Source organism: Pelobates fuscus, chromosome 8, assembly GCF_036172605.1.
Source record: "Pelobates fuscus isolate aPelFus1 chromosome 8, aPelFus1.pri, whole genome shotgun sequence".
Taxonomy (NCBI): domain Eukaryota; kingdom Metazoa; phylum Chordata; class Amphibia; order Anura; family Pelobatidae; genus Pelobates; species Pelobates fuscus.
In genome coordinates, this window is record NC_086324.1 from 180,118,650 (window position 1) to 180,133,969 (window position 15,320).

The 15,320-nt window shown below is 44.0% G+C and overlaps 1 protein-coding gene across 1 annotated transcript in view; it reads left to right on the top strand.

Annotated features, from left to right (window-relative positions):
• Positions 1-15,320, top strand: part of RNF25 (ring finger protein 25) — a 55,320-nt gene that overhangs the window by 7,006 nt on the left and 32,994 nt on the right. Inside the window, exons 2-4 of the mRNA XM_063430953.1 lie at positions 807-878; positions 1,963-2,056; positions 6,633-6,700. Coding sequence (XP_063287023.1) covers positions 807-878; positions 1,963-2,056; positions 6,633-6,700 — 234 coding nt within the window. The remainder of the gene's footprint in view (positions 1-806; positions 879-1,962; positions 2,057-6,632; positions 6,701-15,320) is intronic.

Below are 15,320 nucleotides of genomic sequence, written 5' to 3' on the forward strand. Positions count from 1 at the left end.
TAACGTTCACTCTCAGTATTGTCTGTGTGTAACGTTCACTCTCAGTATTGTCTGTGTGTAACGTTCACTGTCAGTATTGTCTGTTTATAACGTTCACTCTCAGTATTGTGTCTGTGTGTAACGTTCACACTCCGTATTGCGTCTGTGTGTAACGTTCACTCTCAGTATTGTCTGTGTGTAACATTCACTCTCAGTATTGTCTGTGTGTAACGTTCACTCTCAGTATTGTCTGTGTGTAACGTTCACTCTCAGTATTGTCTGTGTGTAACGTTCACTCTCAGTATTGTCTGTGTGTAACATTCACTCTCAGTATTGTCTGTGTGTAACATTCACTCTCAGTATTGTCTGTGTGTAACGTTCACTCTCAGTATTGTCTGTGTGTAACATTCACTCTCAGTATTGTCTGTGTGTAACGTTCACTCTCAGTATTGTCTGTGTGTAACGTTCACTCTCAGTATTGTCTGTGTGTAACATTCACTCTCAGTATTGTCTGTGTGTAACGTTCACTCTCAGTATTGTCTGTGTGTAACGTTCACTCTCCGTATTGTGTCTGTGTGTAACGTTCACTCTCCGTATTGTGTCTGTGTGTAACGTTCACTCTCCGTATTGTGTCTGTGTGTAACGTTCACTCTCCGTATTGTCTCTCTTTGTTAGAGCTGAAGATAATATATTGCATATTGATTGGTGCTGTCTGATAAGTGGAGCTTTTCAACCATTGTGTCGTTAATACAAACTGTTTTCAAAAACATCATTTTTTTTTTTTTTTCTCAAAATACTTTTTTGTCCCATTGCTTCCTTCAATTCAGGACATTTTTGCAGGAGTTGCAAGTCTTAGAATCCATTTATCTTGATGAACTCCAGATTACACGTGGAGAGAGGTGAGTAATCAATGTTACAAAGTGTCTGTGCAGCACTGATTTTATTGGCACACTTGCATGTTACCACCAATCTCTACAGCACTGTGCGCGCATTGTCTGTGTATTACCCCTAGTCTGTACATCACTGTGCGCGCAGTGTCTGTATATTACCCCTAGTCTGTACATCACTGTGCGCGCAGTGTCTATATATTACCCCTAGTCTGTACATCACTGTGCGCGCAGTGTCTGTATATTACCCCTAGTCTGTACAGCACTGTGCGCGCAGTGTCTGTGTATTACCCCTAGTCTGTACATCACTGTGCGCGCAGTGTCTGTACATTACCCCTAGTCTGTACAGCACTGTGCGCGCATTGTCTGTACATTACCCCTAGTCTGTACAGCACTGTGCGCGCATTGTCTGTACATTAACCCTAGTCTGTACAGCACTGTGCGCGCATTGTCTGTATATTACCCCTAGTCTGTACAGCACTGTGCGCACATTGTCTGTACATTACCCCTAGTCTGTACAGCACTGTGCGCGCATTGTCTGTATATTACCCCTAGTCTGTACAGCACTGTGCGCGCATTGTCTGTACATTACCCCTAGTCTGTACAGCACTGTGCGCGCAGTGTCTGTACAGCACTGTGCGCGCAGTGTCTGTACAGCACTGTGCGCGCATTGTCTGTACATCACCCCTAGTCTGTACAGCACTGTGCGCGCATTGTCTGTACATTACCCCTAGTCTGTACAGCACTGTGCGCGCAGTGTCTGTACAGCACTGTGCGCGCGTTGTCTGTACATTACCCCTAGTCTGTACAGCACTGTGCGCGCATTGTCTGTATATTACCCCTAGTCTGTACAGCACTGTGCGCGCATTGTCTGTATATTACCCCTAGTCTGTACAGCACTGTATACACCCACTCTATAAACTGTGTACACCCTGTCTGTACATTACCTGAGGGTTGTGGAATTCCTTTAGTCCGCAAAATGCACTGTTCCGGGCATCAGTCAGGAAGATCACCTAGGTAAGAGGCTTCAGGCTGGATGCTGTATACCTAGCAGGGTCTAAAATAATTAGGAAATCTGACATTTTTCTTTGTCCAGGTTGGTACTCTGCATCACTCTTCATCCAGCAACTGGACATGACACAGACAGCCAGTATGTCAGGTTCACATTGCAGCTGTCCCTCCCTCCGCAGGTAAGACTTGTATACTGTGTGCCTCTTATCCCTTACTCGTAGCTTGCACACTGTGTGCATCTTAGCCCTTAATCGTAGCTTGCACACTGTGTGCATCTTAGCCCTTACTCGTAGCTTGCACACTGTGCATCTTAGCCCTTACTCGTAGCTTGCACACTGTGTGCATCTTAGCCCTTACTCGTAGCTTGCACACTGTGTGCATATTAGCCTTTACTCGTAGCTTGCACGCTGTGTGCATCTTATCCCTTACTCGTAGCTCGCACACTGTGTGCATCTTATCCCTTACTCGTAGCTCGCACGCTGTGTGCATCTTCCCCCTTACTCGTAGCTCGCACGCTGTGTGCATCTTATCCCTTACTCGTAGCTCGCACGCTGTGTGCATCTTATCCCTTACTCGTAGCTCGCACGCTGTGTGCATCTTAGCCCTTACTCGTAGCTCGCACACTGTGTGCATCTTAGCCCTTACTCGTAGCTTGCACACTGTGCATCTTAGCACTTACTCGTAGCTTGCACACTGTGTGCATCTTCCCCCTTACTCGTAGCTCACACACTGTGTGCATCTTATCCCTTACTTGTAGCTCGCACGCTGTGTGCATCTTATCCCTTACTTGTAGCTCGCACGCTGTGTGCATCTTATCCCTTACTCGTAGCTCGCACGCTGTGTGCATCTTAGCCCTTACTCGTAGCTTTCACACTGTGTGCATCTTAGCCCTTACTCGTAGCTTGCACACTGTGCATCTTAGCCCTTACTCGTAGCTTGCACACTGTGCATCTTAGCCCTTACTCGTAGCTTGCACACTGTGCATCTTAGCCCTTACTCGTAGCTTGCACACTGTGTGCATCTTAGCCCTTACTCGTAGCTTGCACACTGTGTGCATCTTATCCCTTACTTGTAGCTTGCACGCTGTGTGCATCTTATCCCTTACTTGTAGCTCGCACGCTGTGTGCATCTTATCCCTTACTCGTAGCTCGCACGCTGTGCATCTTATCCCTTACTCGTAGCTCGCACGCTGTGTGCATCTTATCCCTTACTCGTAGCTCGCACGCTGTGTGCATCTTTATCACTTACTCGTAGCTCGCACACTGTGTGCATCTTAGCCCTTACTCGTAGCTCGCACACTGTGTGCATCTTAGCCCTTACTCGTAGCTCGCACACTGTGTGCATCTTAGCCCTTACTCGTAGCTCGCACACTGTGTGCATCTTAGCCCTTACTCGTAGCTCGCACACTGTGTGCATCTTAGCCCTTACTCGTAGCTCGCACACTGTGTGCATCTTAGCCCTTACTCGTAGCTTGCACACTGTGCATCTTAGCCCTTACTCGTAGCTTGCACACTGTGTGCATCTTCCCCCTTACTCGTAGCTCACACACTGTGTGCATCTTAGCCCTTACTCGTAGCTCGCACACTGTGTGCATCTTAGCCCTTACTCGTAGCTTGCACACTGTGCATCTTAGCCCTTACTCGTAGCTTGCACACTGAGCATCTTAGCCCTTACTCGTAGCTCGCACACTGTGTGCATCTTATCCCTTACTTGTAGCTTGCACGCTGTGTGCATCTTATCCCTTACTTGTAGCTTGCACGCTGTGTGCATCTTATCCCTTACTCGTAGCTCGCACACTGTGTGCATCTTAGCCCTTACTCGTAGCTTGCACGCTGTGTGCATCTTAGCCCTTACTCGTAGCTCGCACGCTGTGTGCATCTTATCCGTTACTCGTAGCTCGCACACTGTGTGCATCTTAGCCCTTACTTGTAGCTCGCACACTGTGTGCATCTTATCCCTTACTCGTAGCTCGCACGCTGTGTGCATCTTATCCCTTACTCGTAGCTCGCACACTGTGTGCATCTTATCCCTTACTTGTAGCTCGCACACTGCGTGCATCTTAGCCCTTACTCGTAGCTCGCACACTGTGTGCATCTTATCCCTTACTCGTAGCTCGCACACTGTGTGCATCTTATCCCTTACTTGTAGCTCGCACGCTGTGTGCATCTTATCCCTTACTTGTAGCTCGCACGCTGTGTGCATCTTATCCCTTACTCGTAGCTCGCACGCTGTGCATCTTATCCCTTACTCGTAGCTCGCACGCTGTGTGCATCTTATCCCTTACTCGTAGCTTGCACACTGTGTGCATCTTTATCACTTACTCGTAGCTCGCACGCTGTGTGCATCCTTATCCCTTACTTGTAGCTCGCACACTGCGTGCATCTTAGCCTTTACTCGTAGCTCGCACACTGTGTGCATCTTAGCCCTTACTCGTAGCTCGCACACTGTGTGCATCTTATCCCTTACTCGTATCTCGCACACTGTGTGCATCTTATCCCTTACTCGTATCTCGCACGCTGTGTGCATCTTATCCCTTACTCGTAGCTCGCACGCTGTGTGCATCTTAGCCCTTACTCGTAGCTCGCACACTGTGTGCATCTTATCCCTTACTTGTAGCTCGCACACTGCGTGCATCTTAGCCCTTACTCGTAGCTCGCACACTGTGTGCATCTTATCCCTTACTCGTAGCTCGCACACTGTGTGCATCTTCCCCCTTACTCGTATCTCGCACACTGTGTGCATCTTAGCCCTTACTCGTAGCTCGCACACTGTGTGCATCTTATCCCTTACTCGTAGCTCGCACGCTGTGTGCATCTTATCCCTTACTCGTAGCTCGCACGCTGTGTGCATCTTATCCCTTACTCGTAGCTCGCACACTGTGTGCATCTTATCCCTTACTCGTAGCTCGCACGCTGTGTGCATCTTATCCCTTACTCGTAGCTTGCACACTGTGTGCATCTTATCCCTTACTTGTAGCTCGCACACTGTGTGCATCTTATCCCTTACTCGTAGCTCGCACACTGTGTGCATCTTAGTCCTTACTCGTAGCTCGCATACTGTGTGCATCTTCCCCCTTACTCGTAGCTCGCATACTGTGTGCATCTTCCCCCTTACTTGTAGCTCGCACGCTGTGTGCATCTTAGCCCTTACTCGTAGCTCGCACACTGTGCATCTTAGCCCTTACTCGTAGCTTGCACACTGTGTGCATCTTAGCCCTTACTCGTAGCTCGCACGCTGTGTGCATCTTATCCCTTACTCGTAGCTTGCACACTGTGTGCATCTTATCCCTTACTCGTAGCTCGCACGCTGTGTGCATCTTCCCCCTTACTCGTATCTCGCACACTGTGTGCATCTTAGCCCTTACTCGTAGCTCGCACACTGTGTGCATCTTATCCCTTACTCGTAGCTTGCACACTGTGTGCATCTTATCCCTTACTCGTAGCTCGCACGCTGTGTGCATCTTATCCCTTACTCGTAGCTCGCACGCTGTGTGCATCTTATCCCTTACTCGTAGCTCGCACACTGTGTGCATCTTATCCCTTACTCGTAGCTCGCACACTGTGTGCATCTTCCCCCTTACTTGTAGCTCACACGCTGTGTGCATCTTAGCCCTTACTCGTAGCTTGCACGCTGTGTGCATCTTAGCCCTTACTCGTAGCTCGCACGCTGTGTGCATCTTAGCCCTTACTCGTAGCTTGCATGCTGTGTGCATCTTATCCGTTACTCGTTGCTTGCACGCTGTGTGCATCTTAGCCCTTACTCGTAGCTTGCATGCTGTGTTCATCTTATCCGTTACTCGTTGCTCGCACACTATGTGCATCTTAGCCCTTACTCGTAGCTCGCACACTGTGTGCATCTTAGCCCTTACTTGTAGATTGCACGCTGTATGCATCCTTATCCCTTACTTGTAGCTCGCACGCTGTGTGCATCCTTATCCCTTACTTGTAGCTCGCACACTGTGTGCATCTTAGCCCTTACTCGTAGCTCGCACACTGTGTGCATCTTAGCCCTTACTCGTAGCTCGCACACTGTGTGCATCTTATCCCTTACTCGTAGCTCGCACACTGTGTGCATCTTATCCCTTACTCGTAGCTCGCACACTGTGTGCATCTTCCCCCTTACTTGTAGCTCACACGCTGTGTGCATCTTAGCCCTTACTCGTAGCCTTCACGCTGTGTGCATCTTAGCCCTTACTCGTAGCTCGCACACTGTGTGCATCTTATCCCTTACTCGTAGCTCGCACGCTGTGTGCATCTTCCCCCTTACTCGTAGCTCGCACGCTGTGTGCATCTTCCCCCTTACTCGTAGCTTGCATGCTGTGTGCATCTTAGCCCTTACTCGTAGCTTGCATGCTGTGTGCATCTTAGCCCTTACTCGTAGCTTGCATGCTGTGTGCATCTTAGCCCTTACTCGTAGCTTGCATGCTGTGTGCATCTTAGCCCTTACTCGTAGCTTGCATGCTGTGTGCATCTTATCCCTTACTCGTAGCTTGCATGCTGTGTGCATCTTATCCGTTACTCGTTGCTTGCACGCTGTGTGCATCTTAGCCCTTACTCGTAGCTTGCATGCTGTGTGCATCTTATCCGTTACTCGTTGCTCGCACACTATGTGCATCTTAGCCCTTACTCGTAGCTTGCATGATCTGTGCATAATGTGTTATTTCTATGTTTGCATAGACCTTGCTTGCAGCCTTTTCTTCTCAATTTACACTGTATGCTGTGAGGCCCTCTGTACACATTGTGTTCTGTTTTGCAGTACCCAGAAGAGCCTCCAGATATCAGTATTAGCAATCCCCGTGGGCTGTGTGATCAGCAGATTCGCAGGTAAATCTAATTAGTTCTTTCCCATTGCAGTAAACAAATCCCCACATATTACATCCATCCTTTCACCCGATTGTAATATTTAATAATATTGTTGCAGATATTGATAGCTTTACACTAAATCTTTTAGTATGGAACTCCACTAAAAAAAAGTATACGAGGACCTAAATATTTACTAAACACATCCCGAGAGTAAAATAAAACCACTTTTTTTTTTATTATTATTAGTATAGATTAAAACGAATTATATATGCCCCTAATGTTCTGTTTTTTTTAGTTCACTATTCAGGGGTTATGCCACATTTTGAGGGTGTTGGTGTACTCTACTCCAATCCCTAATGAATTGTTAGTACAGGACTTCATCTCCAAATAGGAGCACTGTGCTCATCTTAAAAAAAAAAAAAAACACTGTAACAATACTATTCTGTTAGTCAAGTCACTCGATTCTGTCCCCGCAAAGATTTCAGGTGGACGGAATCACAGTCATAAATGTTATGTATATCATATATCATTCAACTGTTGTTAAATGCTTAGATTTGCTGTACAATAAACAAGGATACCTGCAATGTATGATGTACAACATCCCTCTCTTCTTCCTATATCCTTCACCCTTTTTTTTTTTTAAAATATTATTTAAAAAAAAAAACACTGTAGTCACTACAAACATTTTATCTTTTTTAATTGGTTTTAATTCTCGGAGTCCCGTGGCACTGTCCCTCCATTCAGTATAAAACCATGCCCAAGCAGAGGAGTTTAAGCATGCGTGGGATAGGCATAAGGCTATCCTAACTATAAGATAAGGCCAGGGACTAATGAAAGTATTTAGAAAATTGGGCAGACTAGATGGGCCGAATGGTTCTTATCTGCCGTCACATTCTATGTTTCTATGTTTCAGTTTAACATTAAATAAGGCTCCCTGGCAACCCATAGTTTGGCCCCTTTTGGAGGTGTGGCTAAGGCAGAGATTACACACTTCCTTGTTGTCATACCTATTCTTACTGTCAGTTGGAGCTTTGATAGGCTAAAAGCAGTCAACTGACACTCTCAGCCAATCACAGCTGCCCATTGCTGCTCAGGCTAATACTTCCTAACTAGGTAATGGGCTGCCGGGGACTCTTGTTTAGCATTAAAACATAACCTTAAAAACTGTTTAATGCTGAATGAAATAAGTGTGCCAGGGGACTCTAGACTCTCTAACCAGTTTAATGAGATAAATAAGACACAGTGCGTACAGTGTACCTTTAAAGACTAACAACTACAGTGCTAAAGAAGAAAAAGCTATAACTTTATAACTACGCTGTACACGTACACTAAAGCCTTTACACTCCCCTGCACACGTACACTAAAGCCTTTACACTACCCTGCACACGTACACTAAAGCCTTTACACCCCCCTGCACACGTACACTAAAGCCTTTACACTCCCCTGCACACGTACACTAATGCCTTTACACCCCCCTGCACACGTACACTAAAGCCCTTACATCCCCCTGCACACGTACACTAAAGCGCTTACACCCCCTGTGGCGGAACAGACCTCGCCACGTGTTCTTGGAGGGGGCTGCTTGCCCGCCTCCTACCTTCTGACTATGGCCCTGGGATATATGGCATTTGAAAACACTATTTGTGACCTGTGACAAAACTGGAGATTGTGCACAAATATGACTATTGTCCATATTTTTTATGATTCCCTTCGTTTGCTGCACTGTTCCCCATGTGTTTCATCTGTTGGTTCGGCTGGATAGACTACCAGACAAACTGTGGAGTTACTGGGTGGCCACCATTTCATGTATCAGAGGCACATGGCGAGAACAATGGATGAAGCACATGGCGAGAACAATGGATGAAGCACATGGCGAGAACAATGGATGAAGCACATGGCGAGAACAATGAATGGCGGCCATTTTAACTCACAGACACTGTTTAGACTTTTCTACACGGTGCCATCTCGCCGGTATTTGGTGCACAAAGACATCGTTCAGTAGTTTTAAACTACAGAACAGGGGACACATTATACAGTAATTATTTTTCATATAGCCTGTATATGTTCTGCGGAATCTGCATTAAACTGTATCTTCCAAACTACTGAACGGATCTGGGTGAATTTTGGATATGCGGTTCACCCAGATCCCCCGGTTCCTATGTCAATCATAGCCAGGGGAGGTGTGGCTAGGGCTGCATAAACAGAAACAAAGTGATTTAACTCCTAAATGACAGTGAAATTGCAGGGGAAGGATCCATACACTAAAAGTGCTTTATTTAGCTAAAGTAATTTAGGTGACTATAGTGTTCCTTTAAGTTAGTCTATTGTGTTGAGATGATTGTATCACAGGCAGGATTTCTGATGTAATGAATGGGAGTGTTAGCTGTGTTGTAATGTGTTGATTGGTTGTTCCTCAAAACCCTGTGGGCAGTACTATGTTTGTAGAATGTGAATAAAAGAGGCTGTGTGTGCCAGTACAGTCAGTTCTTCTTTACCCTTCAAAACGTAGCCTCGTCTCGTTGTTGGAGGGAACTGCTATAATCACACTGGGGATTGCTATGCTCTGCATACTCCCTTGAACTTTAATCATTTAGCTCTTTTAAGAGCTTGTTCCTGTTACGCTCTCTTGGAGGAGAGGTCTTCATCACACGGTCCTGGAGGACCGAAGTTGATCCAGAGTGGACGAAGATAGCGAGACTCCAGTTAAGCTACGGCGGTTGTGGAGTCTGCGGTGGTTGTGGTGTCCGGTGCGGTGCTTGTGGTCCTTGGCGCAGGCTAGGAAGCGTCCATCAACGGAAGGTACTCGGTCGGAGTACAGGGAAGTCCGTTACACCCCCCCTGCACACGTACACTAACGCCCCAACACCCCCCCTGCACACGTACACTAAGGCCCCTACACCTCCCCCTGCACATGTACACTATGGCTCTTACACCCCCGCACTTGTACACTATAGCCCTTACACCCCCCTGCACATGTACACTATAGCCCTTACACCCCCCTGCACATGTATACTAAAGCCCTTACACCCCCACGCACATGTACACTAAAGCCCTTACACCGCCCCTGCACATGTACACTAAAGCCCTTACACCGCCCCTGCACATGTACACTAAAGCCCTTACACCGCCCCTACACATGTACACTAAAGCCCTTACACCCCCCTTGCACATGTACACTAAAGCCCTTACACCCCCCTGCACATGTACACTATAGCCCTTAGACCCCCCCTGCACATGTACACTACAGCCCTTAGACCCCCCCCGCACATGTACACTATAGTTCTTACACCCCCCCCCGCACATGTACACTAAAGCCCTTACACCGCCCCTGCACATGTACACTAAAGCCCTTACACCCCCCTTGCACATGTACACTAAAGCCCTTACACCCCCCTGCACATGTACACTATAGCCCTTAGACCCCCCCTGCACATGTACACTACAGCCCTTAGATCCCCCCGCACATGTACACTATAGCCCTTACACCACCCCTGCACACGTACATTAAAGCCCTTACACCCCCCGCACATGTGCACTATTGCCCTTACACCCCCCCTGCACATGTACACTATAGCCCGTACACCCCCCGCACATGTACACTAAAGCCCTTACACCCTCCTGCACATGTACACTAAAGCTCTTACACCCCCCTGCACATGTACACTATAGCTCTTACACCCCCCTGCACATGTACCCTATAGCCCTTACACCCCCCCTGCACACGTACACTAAAGCCCTTACGCCCCCCTGCACACGTACACTAAAGCCCTTACGCCCCCCTGCACATGTACACTAAAGCCCTTACGCCCCCCTGCACACGTTCACTAAAGCCCTTACGCCCCCCTGCACATGTACACTAAAGCCCTTACGCCCCCCTGCACACGTTCACTAAAGCCCTTACGCCCCCCTGCACACGTACACTACAGCCCTTACGCCCCCCTGCGCACGTACACTAAAGCCCTTACACCCCTGTGCACACTTACAAAAGTTGGCTTGCAGTCCACTAGTTACACGGGTCCAACAGGAAATTGCTTCAACCAGCATTTCATGGCCACGATTTATATGCCCTCCGCACGCGTGCACTGCGGCCCCTGGCATCCGTTCGGCCAAATTCTTTTGAAATCTGAACTTTGTAAAAGGAAAAAGCACAAAAAGTGCTTCAGCAAGCTAAAGTGCTATAGGTGTCCGGAGTGTCCCTTTAAATGTAAACATTGAAATTGTGATTCAAGTGGGTCCCATGTCACATGTTGAGCTATGGTTTACCTCTTCTTATTATTTTTGGAAAGAGTTTAGAGTGGGCCTACTACACTGGCTCATGGATTGCAGGATAAACTTACAAGGAAAGGTTAAAGGATCTTAACATGTATAACTTGGTGGAAAGACGAGACAGGGGGGATATGATAGAAACATTTAAATACATAAAGGGAATCAACACAGTAAAGGAGGAGACTATATTTAAAAGACGAAAAACTACCACAACAAGAGGACATAGTCTTAAATTAGAGGGACAAAGGTTTAAAAATAACATCAGGAAGTATTACTTTACTGAGAGGGTAGTGGATGCATGGAATAGCCTTCCAGCTGAAGTGGTAGAGGTTAACACAGTGAAGGAGTTTAAGCATGCGTGGGATAGGCATAAGGCTATCCTAACTATAAGATAAGGCCAGGGACTAATGAAAGTATTTAGAAAACTGGGCAGACTAGATGGGCCGAATGGTTCTTATCTGCCATCACATTCTATGGTTTTTATCTTAAGCCACACAGGTGCGTAGAGGCCCTCTCAGGTGAGATCATTGCGTACAGCAGCTGCACATAGTACTATAGTCGAAATAGTCTTTACAAAGATGCACTCTGGGGTACAATACAAATACGGAGTCTCTCTTTTCCGATCAGAAAACTGGATAAAAACAGGTGGGTAGGTGCAGCGCTTCAGTAATCCTTGACAAAGTATATGTGGAGAGAACCAGAGAAGAAATAGTGTGGTATTTAAAACTGCAGTGATGAGAGGTAAAATAAAAGATGTGCACTCACACTTTCCTGGAACTTCAATACAGCTCCAGTGTATGCGCCTGGACGGAATAATCCCTGCCTATGGATCAAGTGCAGAGGTAATTCTTCAATTTATAGGTGTAGTAGGGGGTATCCGCATAAAGAAATCACCATATATGTAGAGCTATGAAGCAAGGGGTAGGTAAAAACTATAAAATGTACACTCGCATGTAATGGAGCCGTAAAACCTGGCTCCTCTGATAGTGCTTGAAGTGGTAGGATCCCCACTCAAGGATACAGGTGTAAATATAAATTCTTCCGTCCGTGTATATGTGGAGATAAACAAACAGAACCACAATAGTGTACACCGTAAAAAGGAGTGTAAGCAGAAAAAAACCTAAACGTACTCATATGCTAAAGAGCAAGTTCCGGCATGCTGAATCCAAAGCGCTTTGGTGGTATGATCCCCACCAGGGATATAGCTCCAAACAATTCAACAGCAGCAAAGTTAGGTCCAATTAAAAAAGTACTTTAATATTTAAAAAAAAATAATAAAAGTAATACAATATATAATAAAATAACAGTGATAAAAAAGTTATAAACAATACACTTAAAGCCTATCCAAGGAGAAACACGTTATCAAAAGTGCTTTACAGAGTCAATGGGACCTGAGCTGCTTAAATAGGGTTAGGATTTTGAAAACAACATAACATCATAGTCACGTGACCAATTAAAGTTTTTTTTTCTTTTTTTGGTTCCAACAAAATGGCATCTGCCTGGTTAAGCTAGGGATCCAAAAAAAATGGTGGATGGGTAATTTGTATAACAAAGATAAAATGGGCAGTAGCTCCCTCTACAGGCAAAAAACTGGAATAACACACACTAAAAGAAATAAGAGGAGCAATAGCTCCCTCTATAGACATAAAGTAAAAGATTAAGATAAGACACAGAAACAACTTCTATTATTATTAATAATAATAATATCTATGCATAGACAATATTGGGTAAAAATAAGTACAATTTAGGGAAAAATAGAAGCGTAAAAAGGACCAAAATAATACAAAAAATGGAGTACATGGTTATAACTGAATCTAAGAGCATCTTTGTAAATACTAGTAAAAGTTTAAAAATATACTTAATATGACAAATTTAGATGATACAGTCTGAAGCAAATTAAATAATGAAAAATAATAAAAGTGTAAATCACATAGAAAATTTAAATAAAATTTCAGAATTTACAACACAAATCATACATGTAAAATCAAATAAGTGCATTAAAAAAATAATAATAGAAAAGAAAAAAACGAGTGTAAAACAGAAGGTAACATTGAATACAGAGCTATAGGCATTAAAAATGTATAAAAATAAATGGAAGAGGAAATGAAATGATGAGATGGAATAATAAGAAATATTAAAGGGTTATAAAAAATTGTACAGATCAAAGTCTGAATTAAGCCCGGTGGGAATTAAAGTTTTTAGGTAAAAGACCCAATTCATTTCACACTGCCCAAGGATCTTTGTAATATTGCCACCTCTCCATGGTAAAGTGCACACATCTATAGCGTAAAATTTCAGGAATTTAGGGGTTTTATTGTGTATTTGGAAATGTTTGGACACTGTATGGTTAGCAAACCCTTTTAGAATATTCCTGCAATGTTCAGCTATCCTGGTTTTAAGTTTTCTGGTTGTCATGCCTCCAAATACGTAAATTACATTTTTAGTATTACAAGTGATGAAATTATTTATATTGTATTCTTTGATTTAAATTTAGTAGTACTATTGTAGGAATTATCGGTGTATTTGCATGCCGAACACATTTTACATTTGAAGAAACCTGTTTTTTTTAAGTGTTTTTTGTTTAATAGATATTTTTGTGTAATTTGTGGTTAGGAAGGATCTGATATTAGGAGCTCATCTGAATACGATTTTGGGTTCGGACGGTAGGATCTTTCTAAGTGTATCGTATATCCCAATGTTTATTGATCATTTTTTTCATTTGGTTACTTTTGTTGCTGTAATTAAAAACTAAAGGAAGCACTGTGTCTTGTTTTTGTTTCGGTTTATATTCCAGCAGGGTATTTCTGTCAAGGGTACCTATATTTTCGATTAGAGTGTCTAAGGTGGTGGTATTGTACTTCTTTTCATTTATCCTTTAGCATCTGAACTTGTGTATTAAAAGTAATGCTGTCTGTGCAATTTCTTTTTCATCTTGAAAACTGACTTTTTGGCACTAAACCATAGGGCATAGTGGCAACTAGTGAGGTCAATGAAGGTGTTAGTATGTACTTTTTTTTTTTAAATGTGCAGGTTTTTACATTATTCTTTTCCACATAAATTTCCAGGTCTAAAATATTGATTACATTTAAAAAGTTTAAAAATTAGGCTAAAACTTTCTCTGGACCTTTCCAGATGAAAAACAAATAATGTAGCGGCGATAGAGAACCAGGCTCGCCACCCAGGTATGCTCCCCCCCCCCCCATACAGAGGAGTCTTACCAGTCCGCCATAAAGAGATTGGCATAGCTAGGGGCGAACCTAGTCCCTAGTCCCCATCGCCGTACCAGTTTTTTGCAGGTAAAAAGTATCATAAAACCAAACACAATTGTTTTCTAAAATCAGCCAGATACCTTCCACAATAAAATCAATTTGCTTTTTTAAGATATTATTTTCTTTTTCCAATATATTTCTTATTGCATTACAACCAATATTGTGCGGGATGATGGTGTATAGCTACTCCACGTTGCTACTTACTAAAATGTAATTATCGTCCCAATCTATATATTTTTTTACATTTGAAGGAGACCCATGCTATCCCTTATGTAGGATTTGGTCTTTTGTACATAAGGTTGCAAAATGATATCTATATATTCAGAAAGGTTTGAAAGCACTGAATTAATACCTGAAGCTATGGGACGACCGGGGGGAATTTTTATGTCCTTGTGAATTTTCCATCCCGCACAATATTGGTTGTAACGCAATAAGAAATTAAAAACAAAGAAAAGAAAAAACACAGTTTTTCTTATACGTGTGAATTGAGGCGCTTAATACTTGGGGTGTGATATCAATTTAATTATAAGCAGCTGCAATATTGTTATAGATAATTAACACTCTGAAAATTAGAGAAATTAATGCTCACAAATCAAGAGCCTTTTAGACGTTGTGGCTCTGAACGTATGCGCTTGCTGTGCCTTTAAGGTAGCAACAGTAACCTTCTCATTTGCCCCCTTCACTGGTTCCTATTCCACTTGAACCAGTGAAGGGGGCAAATTAGAAGGTTACTGTTGCTACCTTAAAGGCACAGCAAGCGCATACGTTCAGAGCCACAATGTCTAAAAGGCTCTTGATTTGTGAGCATTCATTTCTCTAATTTTCAGAGTGTTAATTAGTGTCTATAACAATATTGCACGTATCACGTATTTCTCTGTTTATATTTTTTTCCGGTTATATATGAGCAACGCCCCACATTATAAGCAATAAGAAATTAATTGGAAAAAGAAAATATCTAAAAAATGCAAATTGATTTTATTGTGGAAGGTGCACAGTTTATTTTAGAAAAAAATTATGTTTGGTTTTATGATACTTTTTACCTGCAAAAAAACTGGCACGGCGATGGGGACTAGGTTCGCCCCTAGCTATGTCACCCTCTTTATGGT